This window comes from Halichoerus grypus, chromosome 4, assembly GCF_964656455.1.
Source record: "Halichoerus grypus chromosome 4, mHalGry1.hap1.1, whole genome shotgun sequence".
In the NCBI taxonomy this organism is placed as follows: domain Eukaryota; kingdom Metazoa; phylum Chordata; class Mammalia; order Carnivora; family Phocidae; genus Halichoerus; species Halichoerus grypus.
The window spans coordinates 17,964,746-17,982,353 of record NC_135715.1 but is presented as its reverse complement, the minus strand read 5'-3'; the positions used below and the strand labels follow the sequence as shown (position 1 = coordinate 17,982,353).

General features: G+C 35.0%; 1 protein-coding gene across 9 annotated transcripts in view; it reads left to right on the top strand.

The window, feature by feature from the left end:
* GPC5 (glypican 5) overlaps positions 1–17,608 on the top strand; it is a 1,368,657-nt gene that overhangs the window by 490,205 nt on the left and 860,844 nt on the right. Inside the window, exon 7 of one of the 9 annotated variants that reach the window (XM_078070197.1) lies at positions 16,548–16,661. The exons of the other annotated variants lie outside the window; for them this stretch is intronic. Coding sequence (XP_077926323.1) covers positions 16,548–16,646 — 99 coding nt within the window. The 3' untranslated portion in view covers positions 16,647–16,661. Of the gene's footprint in view, positions 1–16,547; positions 16,662–17,608 lie in introns of those variants that run through there. 9 annotated transcript variants of the gene reach the window in all.

Sequence of the window (17,608 nt, the reverse complement as noted above, 5' to 3'; positions counted from 1 at the left end):
GAAATTAAGTGAAATTAAATGGAATATGAATAATATAGTGCTTTCCTCATAAAAGAGGTGATGAGGATTAAATGAGTTAATACTTAAAAACACACTTCCAATACTCCCTGGCACAGAAATACTCAATAATGTTCACTATTCACTCATGTATGTAACTTGCTTAGCTCCAAAAGGCATTTTAGTTGTGAAGCCAGGTATAAAAGAGTGCTCACTGGGAAACATATTTTAACCTTAAATTGCTTGTTTATCTATTTTACCATGATGTCAATAAAAAGTTAATTAAATATTTATAACTTTCCTATTTCTTCTTACATCGTCATTTAACCAGTTCTTCTTTCCTTATAGCTATAAGAATTTCAGATACTTACATGTAATTGTATATATCTTCAGATGAATTGAAAGAAGAAAAAGACACATTTGCTTAGAGCATAAGGGATTTTAGCCAACGTCAGTGAATCGAAGGGTTTTAATTCACAAGGGTGCAAATTCATTTAGGCCTGTCATATCCTACAAAGGAAAATCATCAACCAGAAAGGGGCAGTCAGGCATGATATTAAACAGCTGAATGTGTCAAAATAATCACTCTGTGGTTACGGAGTCCCATTCAGTATCTCTGAGCTTGAGCTGTTGGCCATTGTGTGGGATTTTCACCCTTCTTGATAAATTGACCTGTTTTTTTCTAATATAATTATCATGAGGTTTTCTCTGAAATGCAAATTTAAATTGAATAAGTCCACTGAGTTATAGTTCTTGAAATATTTAAATATTAAATAAATTCAATTTGTAAAGGAGATTTGGATATGGGGGAATGTAGGGGGGTTTTTTGTTTTGTTTTTGGTTTTTTGCTGTTTATTGGTACAAGGTAGAATTGGACATACTTACTAAAGAATACCTAATTGCCTGAACAGCTAAACAGAAATAATTAGACAACTACAAGGTTCATTCCTCATAGAGATATGTGAAAGCCACTGGTTTTTTAAGCCTAGCAGCGTACTTCTAGAAAGGTTCATTTTCAGGTCACTCAGCTGCCTGACATCAGTGAACTGAAAGATTCACTGAATTATTAATAAAGAACAACTTACTTTAATGTTTCCCTTTAGAGTTAGTGAGGAAAAGCAGAGAAAAAAAGTAAAAAACTTCTATTACATAATCAAAAACATATATTTGGAGTAATATATGATCAGAAAAGAAATTTGTCAGTTTTCACAGGACATAGTTTCATCAAGAGGCTTGGAAATATTTTGTTTTATTTCAGTAAATTAAGAGGGAGACAGACCATAATAAATTGCTCCTTAGTGAAGTCTTTTCATCTGAATACTAAAGAAAAGATTTGCAGACAGTCATTGAGATAGGTATATATATTCACTTTTGAATTATATCTATTTGTAGAGTATATTTGCGCCAAAATATTGCCTTGCAACTTGGGTATGTTTGTTATTTGTTGTTTATGCTGTTAACCTTCAAAACAAAACTGCCAGTTATTTTACTGGCAAAAATGTTGTATTTGGGAACAGCAGAGAATTAAAATCTAGGACAAGCAAGCTAAGGCAAAACAATAGGCAAGTCCAGAGAACAAAGGAGAAGGGTATGTTGGGAGGGCTGTTAAACACAAAAAATCCATTAGAGTGAACTGAAAGTTGTAAGTATAATGCTTTTTCGTTGGCTGCGTTGTGACAGTCTGTCATTGGCTGGGCTGTTGTTGCTGGGGAAGGAGGAAAGCATTCTTCCACCTGCTGACATACTAAAGTAGTAGCCAAATTAGTATCTTCATGAAAGGTGCCTCTCTTCTTGTTGGGTCTGCAATTGATAAGTCGTAGGGCGTGAGCACTCCCCCTGGGAGCTTCCTGACTCCATTTTAAATGAGGTTTCCTTTTATTAATTTTCACAACGTTTGTCACCAATCAAAATTCATCAACAGTCTAATATCCCACTGGCCCTGGCAGCCAAAAATTTAGTTGACGCAGTATACTCATACATTAGTCATTACCCAGATTATTATCGGAGTCATAAAAGGCTTATTGCATTTAAAAACTGATGCCAGTATTTAAAAAACGTAAAATAAAAACTATGAGAGTTTAGATAAGAACAAAATATTGCAATCTGATTATACACAAGATGAATAACTTTGTAACATAAAAGATTGAAATTAAATCTTTGGAAAGAAACACTATTTCCCATATGTTAAAGTAACACATTTGCTTTTCATTTTTATCTTGGTTATTCTTACCAATATTTGTATTTAAAGTATTTGTATTCTTCATTTTATAAGAGTGAAATATTCTTATTTAGAAAAAAATGCAATGGTTAAAATTATCGAGGAAAATACTAAAATAATCCATTAATTTAAAAAATGATTTTACATTTGTTTTTTGCTCCCCTTTTTGTCTATATTTTTGAAAATTAAGTTAAAACTATACTCTATGGAAGTATTTACTATTTCTAAAGAATTATATATCATGAAAGATTTCTAAAAGTATAAATGTTTTAAAATATGTTATTTCTACAGCATAATAACCTTTGTGTGAGTATTCCATAATTTAACTATTAACAATGCATATTTTTATTGGTTTTAATTTTGTAAACATTTGTATATGAAAAGTTCCAGAATGGAAACTTCTAGAATAAAGGACATACCTTTTTAAGCTTCTTAATGCTATTAGCACAGTCTTTTGCCAGCAGTTTATATAAATTTGCAAGTCCATGTTGAGTGCCTCTTCAAATACATGCTTGCTAACATTATTTCAATTTTTTAATTGTTTTCATTTGTATTTCTGTAATTCCTATTGAAATTCAATATTTCTGTCAAATGTTTACTAGTTATAATTGTTCCTTTTATAAATTTTCTCTTATCATAGCTTTGGATTCTTTATTCTTCAAAGGCTTTATATTTTTATTCTAATGAATTTGAATGAGTTCCCTATATTAATAATGTTACCTTTTGTTACATTTATAGAATGCATGTCTTTAATCTTTTTGCTTTTTATCTTAACAATGTTTTTCACCTTTATGAATTTGTCTTTTGTTTAATTATATAAAATGATCTTTTAGTCTTGATTGCCTGTACACAGAAAATCTTCCCTCATTCTAAAATCAGAATTATATTCACTTATGTGTTTTTCCCCATTTTAAAGTTTTCATATACATATATATTATATGTTTATCTATATATACATACATACACACACACACACACACACATATATATATATATATTTAATCCCTTAGTTTTTCTAGATATGATTGTGGTATACAGTATGAGATACAACATCTAAGATTTTCCTCCAAATATTATTTTATTATCTATTATTTTGGGGCATATACTGGGGCACGGCTACTTTAGACAAAGTAATAAGGAAATACCTTGCTGGTTGATAATTGATTTGTAACCATTTGACTTTAAGGGAGACATCAGATTTCCCCAAAGTAGAGACGGAGACCAGAGACTGTTCAACCAAGTCTCGTGGGTCATGAAAGGGACTTTGATTTTATTAAAATAGGGACTGGAATCACACTTTGATACCCTACATTATAGTACTTAAATTTTTCAACTAACATAGAATATTTTTCCAGCTTTATTGAGATATAATTGACATATAATATTATGTACGTGTACAGTGTAATGATTTGATATGTGTATATGATGTGAAATGATTGCCACAATGTTAGTTAACACATCCATCAACTTTTGTGGTAAGAACTTTTAAAATCTACTCTCTTAGCAACTTTCAAATATGCAATACAGCATTGTTAACTATAGTCACCATGCTGTGTGTTACATCCCCAGACCATGTTCATCTTATAACTGGAAGTTTATACTCTCTGACCATCTTCAACTATTTCCCCCAATTGGTGTTATTGGCAACCACCAATCTGTTCTCTGTTTCTATGAGTTTGGTTTATTTTAGGTTCCACATTCAACTTACATTTTAGGTTTACTTTAAAGCACTGTTTCCCACTTTCCAAATGTCCCGTTGATAATTTAACAATTTTTGCTGAAGACTCTTTTCTGCGAGTACTATGGGTATAATGTTTACTAGTATTGCAGAATGTGTGATAAACCTCCCCAAACTCTTTGATGAGCTCACATATCTCATCCACTGAGAAATTTAGACACGATCATAATTCTATAGCTCTTTTGTTTGAACTTATTAAAATATATAACAGCCCAAAGACCCTGTTTCTTTGTCCCAGGTACTTTATGTTTATAGAAATTCTTGTAGGCACATGTGTAATATGATTGCAGTAGCAGTGTTTGTTGTTTCAGGAGTCAACAGAGCCTGGATGCATGCTTATGTGATCAGAACATGTTTGCATAAAGGTATTAGCAAATATGATTATGTAAGGCGCTGATAATCAGCAATCGCCTTTATAATGCTTCCCACATTCAGGATACACCCCTATGGTTTCTTTTAACCTTCACAGTGAAACAGGTAGGTGAAGCAGAGATATTATGGATGAGGTAATAGAAGCTAAACGAATACAGTGTAGGTACTGGCTTTGCTATTTATTAAAGAGCAGAACTATGACTGGGGGGGGAAACAGCCTCCAAAGTATAGTACAAATTCTATTTGAAATAAAACACTGTGAAACAGAAAGCAAAATGCAATTATTTAAAGTTGTAGCATAATAACTAGAGAGATTTCAAAAATAAAAACTAATATCTATGGCATCTAGGCCTGGTTCTGCCACTTAGATTAGCTCTATGTCACTGGGAAAGAATCATTACATCCATAGGCCTTGGAATTTTTCATCTGTAAATGAAGAAGAGATGGACTTCATTACACCATTTATTTATTCAACCGATACTTGATTTTGTGCCAGGTACAGTCCTCATCACTGTAAAACTAGTACAGAAGACAGACTGATTAAAATGAAATGTTACCGGGCGCCTGGGTGGCTCAGTTGGTTGAGCGACTGCCTTCGGCTCAGGTCATGATCCCGGAGTCCCGGGATCGAGTCCCACATCGGGCTCCCAGCTCAGCGGGGAGCCTGCTTCTCCCTCTGACCCTATCCCCTCTCATGCTGTTTCTCTCTCTCTCTCTCAAATAAATAAATAAAATCTTTAAAAAAAAATGAAATGTTACCAGTGCATTGAAAGAGATGTGCACAAAGATGCTATAATGATTTGTGGGAGGATGTAATCTTGACTCATTCATTCATTCATTCATTCAAAAATATTATGGACAGCCTTTTTATGTTCTGAGAATGGTTCAGATGCTGAAAAGCAAATATGAATATTGAAGTATTGGAAAAGGTAAGAGTTAGTGAAGAGAAAGTGATGAGAGACTGGAACAGGATGTATGAGGCAGAAAAAGACGTAAGTATAAAAGCAAGCTGGTGGGAGGTGAGATTGGAAAAGGAGGTAGGAGTCCTTCCAGGTAGGGCCCTTTCTTGGTTTGGTGAGTAGTAGATATTGAATCTAAAATCCATGAGGAACTGAGGATGGCAGGGTTAGATCTACGCATTGAACAACCAACCTGTGGCATTGTGAATATTGGATTAGAGGAGCCAGCTCTGGAGGCAGAGAGGTAATTTAGGAGACTGTGCTAAGGTACTACTCACCTCATTTCTTTGGAAGACAGTGTGGCAATATCTGTAGAGATGGAAAATCCTCATTCTCTTAAACCAGTTGTTTCCATTTCCAGGGAATGATCGCCCCAGTATATTCAAGAGTATTAAGGGGATTCGGGACTATTTGAAAGAGAAAAACATTAAAGCGAAGTGTTTTGCAATGCTACACTTACGGTTATTTAAATAATGAAATATCCATACTATTTGGGATGAAAAGCATATTGCAGATACATATACACTGAAATGTAATAAACAAGCTGTACTGTTGAGTGAAAAAAAGCAAGGAGAAGCAACAAAGGTATTTATAATGAGATGACATACAGTTAGCTTCATTGTGCCAGCATACAAAGAATGAACGGACTAAGAAATCTAAGCGAGGAGACTTAAAATAGGTGAACAGAAAAATAGAAAAATGGCAAAAGAAAATTTGAAATAAACATAAAATTGAGTTTTTGAATGGAAGAACTGATAGATGATCTTAGAGTCTACCAAGATGCTAGTCAAGATAGGACTGGAAAGTATTTCATGAGATTTAGTAATTTGGAGGTCATAGGAGGTAAGCTTCTGGTAAAGATTTCCTTTAAGCACAGACATATCCATCACTAGCGCCATACGGTATGAATATAAAATAAGCTTTTTTAAGGGAAAATTTCATGCATAAAGCACATCATCCCCTGGGCTCTCACCCTACAGAACACTATGCTCAGGTTGGTACAGTTGAAATAGCCAAATTATGGAAAGAGTCCAAATGTCCATCAATTGATGAATGGATAAAGAAGATGTGTGTGTGTGTGTGTGTGTGTTCCACACACACAATGGAATGTTACTCAGCCTTCAAAAAGAATGAAATCTTGCCATTTGCAATGCTATGGATGAAGGTAGAGTGTATTATGCTAAATGAAATAATTCAGTCAGAGAAAGACAAATACCATATGATTTCACTCATTTGTGGAATTTTAAAAACAAATGAACATAGGGGAAAGAAGAAAAAAAAAGAGGGAGGCAAATCATAAGAGACTATTAACTATAGAGCACAAACTGAGGGTTGCTGGATGGGAGGTGGGCAGGGGATGAGCTAAATGGGTGATGTGTATTAAGGAGGGCACTTGTGATGAGCACTGGGTGTTATATATAAGTGATGAATCACTAAGTTCTCCTAAAACCAATATTATACTATATGTTAACTAAAATTTAAATAAAAACTTGAAACATGAAAGAACAAAAAGCAAACAAACATACAAAAGGGTTGGTACAGTTGACTTAGAGCACCAGAGAGAAGATCCAAGAAAGACAAAGGATGGCAGTGAGGGCAACATCCAGTAATTACATAACAAAAGAACTTCCTGGTCAATGAAACATCTCAGAAAGGAGAGGCTGAAGCTCTGGGGCTGGTATCAGCCTGTTTTTCCAGTGGGCTAACTCAGATGTGCAGAGCAGGCTCCTTCTAGCATCCTGGAAAAGGAAGGAAATAAAACTCCAGGACATCTAGAATTGTCTCTCCAGCTTCACCTCCCTTCTTTGGAGGCTCATTAAATATGATTCTCTCCAAAGGCTTAATTTGATTTTAGATTTGTAGCATTTTCTAAAATGCAGTCTGTGAGTAGATTTTGATAAGACCATTTGTAGCTCAAAAAGGGGGTGGCTCATCTAACTTCGGGGGAAGGTCATAGTACTCCCTTCTGTCTCAGCCATTATGGATATTACATGGAGCTACTGTAATATTGTGATTTATAATAAGAGATATATAAGTTGGATTTTTGTCCAGTTGCTGGCACCGAACTCCTAACACCCTTGGATTTTCCTAAGTAATGAGAGCAATGAAGGTGTCTCTTGTTATGTTAATGCGGTGACTTTTGAACTCCATCTACGTTTAGGGGCTGGTTGCCAGGTGAACCAACCATGTGATCAGAGGGATGAAACTTTCAGTACCACCCTTCCCCACCCCAGAGCTCTGGGGAGGGGAGAGGTCTGGAGGTTGAACCAGTCACCTGTGGTCAATGACTTATCAGTCATGATCACATAATAAAACCTTCATAAAAACCCCAAAGGACTGGGTTCAGAGAGCTTCCAGGTTGGGAAGCTCCTGGCGATTAGGGAGAGTGGTGCACCTGGAGAGGCCGTGGAAGCTCTGAGCCCTTTCCACATGACTTGCCCTGTGCATCTCTTACATTTGGCTGTTCCTGAGTTGTATCCTTTTATAACAAACTGGTAATCTAGGGGCTTCCCGAGTTCTGTGAGCCACTCTAGCAAATTAAACCCAAGGAAGGGATCTTGGGAACCCCTGGTTTTATAGCCAGTCTTTTAAAAGTACACAAAACAATGTGGACTTGTGATTGGCATCCAGAGTTGGAAGGGGTCACTGGAACCTCTGGTTTGTAGCTGGTAGGTAACAGCCTGGGCTTGTGACTGGTGTCTGAAGTGGGGGGGGATGGGGCAGTGTTGTAGGACTGAACCCTTGACTTAGGAATCTGATGGGAAGCACTCGCCAGCTTCAGTACACATGTTGAAAATGATTCCAGGAACCAAACTGAGCTACCATTCCGCATCTTTAATAGGAAGAGGGAATTATTCCTTGATTCCCTACCCCCATCCTGGGGTTGAATATATTCATGCCCAATCACTCAAAATTTGTCATCCCTCTTTCAGAATGAGCCAGGCACTCTGCTCTTTATCTGGATTTGTGAGTTCTGTAAGGCTTCAGAAGATTGTCACTTTGTCATCATAATCAGTCTCTGTGAACGTGTGAGGGTGGCCAAAGCAGCACCTGAGGGGAAGTAACTATCCGAATTCATGTTGATAAAATTATCTTTCATCTGAGCAAGGTGTTTGTCAAAACAGTTTCTCTTGTGTCAATTTTGGGTCCTTTCTGGTAGTAATACCGTGGTGGAATGAGTTAAACGTTGTTCCAGAAGCTAGAGGAGAGAGATGATGGTTGCACTTGCTTGATTGGCTTTTTCATTCCAGATATATTTTTAGATTTTGTTTCTCTATATGGACATGTGTATGGACAACTTAAAAATTGAGTTTGTGACCGAAATTGTTCTATTGATTTCCATTAACTATAATTCAATCATGGATCAATAATAAAAGAACATGATGGTAACATCAGTAAATCTGATAGAATTCTGTAGTCATCCATGATGATGATGCTGTAACCGGCCGACAGCAAGTGACACGGGGTTGAACTTCAGGTGATACTTGGGCTTTGGCTTTAAAGCACATGATCCTGAGGACCAGTGGAGGCTGCACCGCTCATGTGGGCACTCCCCAGCGTCTAACATAAAGATCAAGTCTGTGACTATGTCATTGTTCCTATGAAAAGGCTGTCTGTTAGTATTAGCTTTTCTTATGGCGTGTGGTCCTATCAGCTGTGGTTTTAATTAGTATTTCCCTGATAACAAATGTGCATATTCGTCATTTGGATATCCTCCTTTGTAAAGTTCTGGTTTAAAGTTTTCTAACCTTTGCTTTTCATTAAAAAGTTTATAAATTATTTAACAATGGCCATTTTCTAATTATCTTTGATGTCAGGTTTAATTATTTTGTGTTCAGAGACCAATATTCTCTGATCTTAATAATTAGAATGTTTTTGAGACTTATAGTGCAGAATGTTCAAATGTGCACTCAAAATAATGTGTACTGTGCAGTCATTTGCACAGTTCAAAATGTGGCAAATTAAGCAAAGTTGGCAAATTATACATCTCATAAATTATCTCTCATTACTGATTTTTATCTGATTTTTACTTAAGAAGGTAAGATTTTCAGCTATGATTATGCATTTGTCTATTCTTCCATTTACTTTCATCAATGTTTGCTTTCTATGTTTTGTACTTATTTGTTATATACACATTGAAAATTGCTTTCTTTGCGTTGAATTGTCTCTTTTATCATTAAAAAAAGCCAATTTATCTCTTGCAATATTCTTTCCTTAAAGTCTACGTTAGTGTTGATACAGCAACTTTCTTTTATTTAATGTTTACATAGTATATATTTCCTCATCATTTACTTTCATGCTCTTTACGTTCTTTTGGTGATGTTTATCTACTAGAATATAAACAGCATATTTTTGGTAACCAGTGTGACCATCTTTGTCTTTTGATTTAAGTATTTGGCTCACTTACATTTACAGAAATTATTATGTTTGGGTTTATGTCTGTCACCTTGCTATTTGTTTTCTATTTGTTCCTCTATTTTCATTCTTTATTCATCATTTCCTGACTTCCGTTGAATTCAGTGTAGTCCTAGGCTTCCAGAACACTGATTCTGGTAATTGTCACAATTGTAAACCTGAAATTTATTACCCTAATAGTCAAAACCTTTATAAATGTATTCTTATAAATTATCCTTAGCCTAAAGATCCCATCTACTTCCTACTCTTTTAACCTTAAACATTTTAGGGAAGCTCAACTGTAGTTATCCTTTTAGATGCATTGTGCTTGTCTGTTTTTCTGCTTTTGTTCTTGCTGTTTCCTCTCCCCAGCGTTATATTTTCACATATTTGAACCATATGCTTACTTCAGGTCCCAAATCTCATTCTACTCCCTCTAGCAAGCCTTACCTGACTCTTCCTCTGGGCATCTCCCTCTTGTCTGAAGTTTAAGAGTAACTCTCTTACATTTTTATTTTCAATCACTACTTTGCTTAATAGTTAATTTGTGCATATGATTTCTTTCTGTATTTTCAACATCATCTATCACATTGCCTTACATAGAGTGAAAACACGGTAAAGAATAATCAATTATACGGTTGATGTTGCCTGCATGGTATACATTAGAAAGACCAGTGTTGTTGCTACAGCATGTTTAAACCAAAGCTAATTTTCAAGACTGCTTTGTCAATGGATTCTCATGTAGATACAAGGTGACTGTAGCTGAATGCTTCAGTAAGCAGTGGGGGTTTTGTGCTAGGGGCAATATATCAGGGATTAATTGTCACTCGGGAAATAAATTAGATAACAATCAAGGTTACACAAAAATTACACTGTCTTAAGAATAAATGTTAGCTGGGAAGGCATAAATGAACTGATAATCAGGTGGGAAGATGTTATGGCAAAGGAATGGGTTTCCTTAAACAACTTTTATAACTAACAGGGTTTTAATAAGATATTTCCCCCAGCCAATAAAAATCCACTGAAAAATAATGAAATCCACAAGGGTGATTGCTGCAGTTCCTCAGACCCCCACAGAGACTCCGCGGGCGGTCCTCACCCGCTTCTTGTCTGCCTCTTCCACTATTTACAAACATAATGAAAATGAAAATGAATATACTGCTTGGCTGCTACTGTAACAAGGACTGTGAGAAGAATATTGTGTTAGTTTGTCAGGGGTGACCTTTATGCATTTCATTGTTGATAGAAAACTCAGGCAGGTCGGACAACATTCTCATTTCAAGAAAGATTTGAAAGTGTTAACGTTGGCTCCTTTTCAAATTACTTCTTGGCGAAGTGTTGCTTTTCCATTTGCATTTAGTTGGCTTTGTCTTGTTATTTTATTAAAACCTATGATTAATTTATATTTATGAAAAATGAAGATGAATAAGAGAGATGGAGTATAATTTTCCAACCATTGTTGACTGACATTCAGGAGGTGTTGGTCCAATGGTTATGCCTAGTCATTGTATTATGTCGTCAGTAGGAATCACCAACTTTCTAGTTCTTCACAATACTATAAACCAGGTCAAAAAAGCTTTTAGGTACATATTTTCAATCCCATTGTTATGGTAACATTTGAAAGAGAGGCAGAAGCCTTCACATTGCAACCCAAGATCAAACATTCTTTTTTTTTCTTCTAAAGTAAACATTTCAGAGGCACCATGTTTTCTTACACACAGAGCTGAACATTTGGTTCGGAATCTTATGAATGTTCTTGTATATGAGAAAGCCAGGAGGTCAGAGAAACGCAGAAGGAAAACTCAGAATTAGTGATATTAATCTATCAACAGTGTTTATTCTAAATTAGAATTTGGCTTTTTCTGAAGTTTGCTGCCTATGGAAGTCAGGAAACCCCTCAGCCTGAAATCTTTGTTTTGACTTTTCAGAAAGGCCTTCACACGCTTTCTTGAAACTTATTGGCTATACAAGGTTCTAAACAGCCAGGTTATCTGAAATCTCAAACAACAGCTGAGTAGAAGCAGCAAATTAGGAGAAGGGGACTGCCAGAAGCAGGCTGGAGGTAACACATCAGCCACCTGAAGTTCTGACATCAAGGACAAATCAAGGGTCCTGTATTGCAGTCTAGCACAATGACATGGTCACGCTTTCGATTTTTGTTATAGAAAAATTAAGATATGTTAGGTATGCCAGGAAAAGAAAAAACATGGACCGGTAAACAGTGGATCATCTCAGAGACACATTTCCATCAAAAGTTTACGCTCTGTTATCTGGAATACCCATTCATGTGGAATACTCTGATGATGGGTTTCCTTGCTTGATTAGCATTTGGTCCAAGCCTCGATGCTTACAAGATTTACAAGATTTGAAGTAGTGTCACATGCATTATCTCATTTGAGATCTGCACTAATCCTAGGAAATAGACAAGTATTATCATGCTTGTTGTATAAATAGGACTTTTGAAGTTCAGAATAGTCAGACTTATTCATGCCACAAAACAGTAAGAGGAAAACAAAAGATGAAGTCATGTCTCCTCTTCATTGCTTTTCTCTCCAGCCTTCATGCTCTGTGACTTCCATTCCACAAAGGCCATGTCCCTTCCTATCCAGGCAGTTTTAGAAAATAGGTTTTTCAGTGGGTTCTTTCAGCATTATGTATAAAGAACTTAGGATTTGTTAATGAAATAGTATATAATTTAATTTAAATATAACCTCTATATTCTCTGACTTCTGTTTCTCTATCTCATGTCTGATTCCCACTACTCTAGGTATGTAAAATGAACAAGATTGCCTTTGTCTTTTAATGCAATGTTGTAACCAAAAGAAAAAAACTGTAGGGTAACTGTAGAATCACAAGCTAAAACACTGAGATGTGTTTTTAACAAATGTATGATTATTGCGTTGTAGAAATTCTTGCATTCAAGGATTACTTACAAATTTACAGGTCTTTGAGTGTGTTGTATATGCTAGGTAGTGGGACTAGTTTATTAAATATAAAAGTCATGCCGTCTTTCTCTTAGAGCTTTAAAGGTATTGTCCTGGTTCCATAAGCAAATGTTATTAGCAAATATTAATATATAATAGCATGCAATGATCACTCTGCAACGATATCAGTAATTATATTATTACCAATATACAATCATTATGATAAATGCTATATGATTATAAATTGTGTTTTTATTAATATAAAATTAGTATTAATATTGTTAAATATACAAATATTATCAATATAATTTAATGGCATAGGTATTGAATTGGGTTGACAGTAGATGCCAGAGAAAATGCAAAGATAAGCAGGGAGAAAAAATAACTCTACTTTGTTTGCTTCTTTGTGTAACACACACACACACACACACATATATATATATAAAACACACACACATATATATATCACACACACACACACATATATATATAAAACTGTAGTAATTAAAAATACCTCAGATATAAATAGCATCTCTTTTCCCAAAGGGTTGTGAAGATAACACGAATCTCCATCTATGTTGTGAGTACATAAATAATGCTAGTTGGGTGTTGTGTTTTGGTGGTTCAGATTTAAGGAAATAAACCCATTTCTTTATAGGTCTGTATATGGCAACTATTGTACTATTAGAGCTACAGGTTAAACTATTTGGCTGCAAAAATATGTGCAATTCTTAAACTTGAGTAAAAGTGAGCAAAATGCCAAGAGAGGCGGTACTGTGTCTTTAAAATGTCAGAGACGTGGATTTGAAACTCTACCTTAGGATTTCCAAAGACATGTGACAAATAGGCAATTTGGTTTTAGTCTCTCAACCTCAGTTTTCTCACTGGTGAAATGGGTGGCTGTGAGAAGGAGTGGTAGTGTATCTAAAGAATGCAGTGCGGGGCCTGGCACATGGTAAGCACTGAATAAATGGCAACAACGTAACAATGTATATCAATCAAGTAGGGGATGGATTGCTCTTGTGTCTCTTTACAATTTATATTACCTGGTGGTATTTTCTTGTAACTAACTTTTAATATATTTAATACCTTTTTTGATATGTTTTGCCTCTGATTTTATACTGAGCTTCAGAAAATGATCATTATCTAGTAGCTCTTATGCACAATGTATTGTGCCACACGCCGAGCAAAGATGAAGGGGAATGTGAAATGCTCCCCGGTTCACGGAGCTATCACAATGAGACATTTCCCTTTACTCATCGGCAACTCACATGTTTCCGGGAGGGTCATATGTTCAACCAAATAAAAAGATAGAAGTATGTAAGTCTGCTGCAAATGAATGCATGATTTAAATTTCAAATCTCCCACTTATTGAGTTGCACTCATGAATTAATAACATCTGTCCCAGTGTAGCTTATTTAATAAGGATTGTGTCCACCAGAATTACAGTGTTCTCTTTCATTAAAACTATGGTCCTTAAAAGTGGTTTTTGTGAATGAAAATTTCATGGCACCAGTTGTGTTTAGCATTCATAGCAAAAGCAGTGGAACCGGCCAGACATATCAGTCAACAACAATGCAGCCTAATTGGACACACCTGTGAATGGGGACGGCTTAAATTGGATTCTGTGATATATGTAGCTCATATAAATTGTCTCACTTGTGGTCCCATAATTTTTGAGTATATTGGTCATGTAGCTCAGTTTTTTGTTGTTGTTGTTGTTCTCTTCTGTTGTATATAGACTGATACCTAGAAAGGGTGTCAGTCATTTATTTTACTTGACTTTCATGAAAATAGCAATATTGATAATAACTGAGGTCACATTCTATAATGAAGGCATATTACTTTTTGCTGGTCTGGCTTGAGAAAAGCTAAGACTACCCTTCCAAGCATCACAGAGGTGAATATATGACTGGGCTGCACATTCAAAAGGCCCCATCCATTGAAGCACAGTGATCGTTTCAAGGATAGGCACATGACCCAAGTGGAGTCAGACTTTCTCCTGAATCTTTTCTACTAGGGATTGCAAGAACTTCAATAAAAGACATAACCTTAGTCCAATATGCACCGCAATTCTAATTTTGGCAATATTTAATTCTTTCTCTTTAACCTAGACTTTATATCTATAACTCTGCAATAGTTTGTAGTTGTATTTGCTCTATGAGATGAGTTATTATCTTTGATCAGAGACGAATTTAATTGTGTGCCCTGAAAAATCTCATTTTTCTCAAGTACATCAAAATAATATTTTATTGGTAATACTATTAAACATCCAACCGGCCAAACTTAATTCAGGAAACTGCCATTTAATTTCATGGCACCTAATATCACATGGTCTCCACACAACATTCAGATTCGCAAAGTGAGAATATAAAAATATCTCTTAAAAAGATATTTTAAAAAATTAGTTAAATTAATTAAGTAATGTGAATACAATTGCAGTATCAACTTTCACCTCAAGGAGGGAGAAATATGGGATCATTTTGTTCAGAGGTTCTTGTCTTGATTCACAGCCTTGATTTCTTAAAAAAGTTACTTCACAATTATATTTTCCATAGTTGGCTTGCTCACATCTTTCCCCTTCCCTTGGGTTCAAAGCTGTTATTTATTTGGAGATCTATGATGTTTTCCCATTTCAAATAGATTAGATGTAGACTGAAATCTTTTCCAAGAAAACAAAAATGAATACCCATATAGCATAATCAACAAATAATGTTCTCCCGTTTTATCCATTTACTGTGAAAACTCATCCCAGCCTCCTTATTCAGTTAACTGTAAGAGATGTTCCTAGATTCCCAATCTCATCATGTTTGCCAGATTTCACTCCTAACACTTTAATTATATTTTATGTTTATGTATAAATGAATGACATGATTATAGAACCAAAAAATGTAGATTAAAGCCCTGCTTTTTATTCAACTGGGGCAACATTGGACAAATTATAGCTTTTCTAAGTTCCACTTTCTGCATCTGCAAAGTAGGAAAATTCAGGATGATTTTCAAAATTAAGGGCCATGAATGTATATCTAATGTAAGTTATTTTTAATGAACTGAAAACTGGCCAGTGATCTTTATAAAATGGGCTTCATTCTCAAGGAGCATATATTCTTGAAAATGAAATTAGACCTAACATTTTCAAGAATGTAATCCATAAATAAAAAGTTTTAGAGACAATAATAACTGCCATCTGTTCCATCCTAGTGGGAACACACTTAGGTGTGCTGTTGCTATTCCTGGGTAGTCATTTTCATTTCTCTTACTCTCAAAAGAAAATTCTCAAAAGCATGTGCTTACATGAAAGGTGTGGTTTTTCTGAGGCACCGAGCGCATCACTGATGTGCATATTTGAGTTTTTAAAATCTAGTACTATATCTGGAGAGAAAAAAAAATCACTGAGAGATATAACTACTAGCTTTATATTTTTGAGATTCAACTATTTTCAAAAAGAAATATATTATTCTTTAAGCCTTTAGGTAAGACTCACATTTTCTTGAGTCTTATCCAAATCGGACTGTTACTATAATATTTTTATTGCTTGATATACTTAAAATTGCAGTCACTGTTTGAAAAAATTATAAGAATTTCCAGTATTTTTTGTGGCATTGTGCTCGCTTAGATCTTAAATGACCTCAAATATGTATTATTTCCCTAATGGAATGTGCTGTAATTCAGAAATGTGTTGTCTGAGTGCCTTGCTGGTTGGCTACAATCCTCTGGGGAGTCCATTAATTGTAACGAAAGCAAGATGTTTAGCACACTCTCAGACCCAGGTAGGTAGCAGGAATATTAAGCAGCATGATTTCCTGGTATTTAGCATGTCACTAAAACTTAGAGGAACCACAGATTTTACAATTTTTGATCAATATAGAACAATGTATCTAATGCTAAGCAGTGTTACACTACACCATTTTGGAACATTCTCGGATTAGCCATATCATCTGCAGGCCACCGAGACAGCTGTGCAGGAGGCATGGTTGAGAATCAACAATGTGAAGACAGAATTTATGAAGAGTCTTAGTTCTGTAAGTGTTCACCACTCCTAGAATAGTGCCCTCCACAAACCATGTTTTTAGCATGCATGTCTTCCTTGGATACCAAATATAATTTCTATTTGGTCATGGTCAGCTTTGCAATTCCAGAATTAAAGGCATACGATCATAGCTTGCTTATTTTAGTCATAGACATTGAAAGTGAAAATGTCAATTATCTGATTCACATTCATCCTGGTTGAAAGCATTTCTTGACCCTATGCAAACAATAGTTTTGAGAAAATTGACTACTTATGTACGTGTATTACTAGGAAAAAGATTTCATTTTACCCTGTGAAGTTTATTATATGCTATGGCTTTGCGCTTAAATACTATCTAGTGCCAAGAGATATTTGAAGGCCAGTGGTGATAATTCAATATGGGATTGCAGTTAATATGTCAGAATTCTATTACTAGCTAAGTAGTTTCCTTCACTATTATTATTCTTGTATTTTTTTATAAATTCCTGTGTTGCCAGTTTTTTGAAAGACATGTCAGAATCCACTAGGGATTATGAATAAAGGAAGTATGTTAATATTAATAATGAAATGCTGAGATTGATTTACACTAAATTTTTAGAAAATAAATGGCCAATGTGGTAATTGAAAGTAAAAGCGTTTAATACTTGATATAAGTAAAAATGAAATTAAATTTAAAAAGTATTGTAAAAATCCACTTAATTTAGATGTGAGTATATTTTATTTTTATGCCCATAATAAAAACATTTTGATGAAGGTCTCTGGTCATTTAAAACAATCAGTTTGTACTTACTGCAGTTGAAATAATGAGCAGTTGAAAATAAAATTCATTTATGGAGACATGTAGGGATTGGATTCTAATGATACATACTTTCCTACCAAAGGCATTTTAGCAAAGTTGCTCATCATTTACATTGGATTATAATGACCTTAAAGTCACATGGTCTGCATGATCGAAAGAGGAAAAAAATATGAAAATATACATACTCAAATTAATAT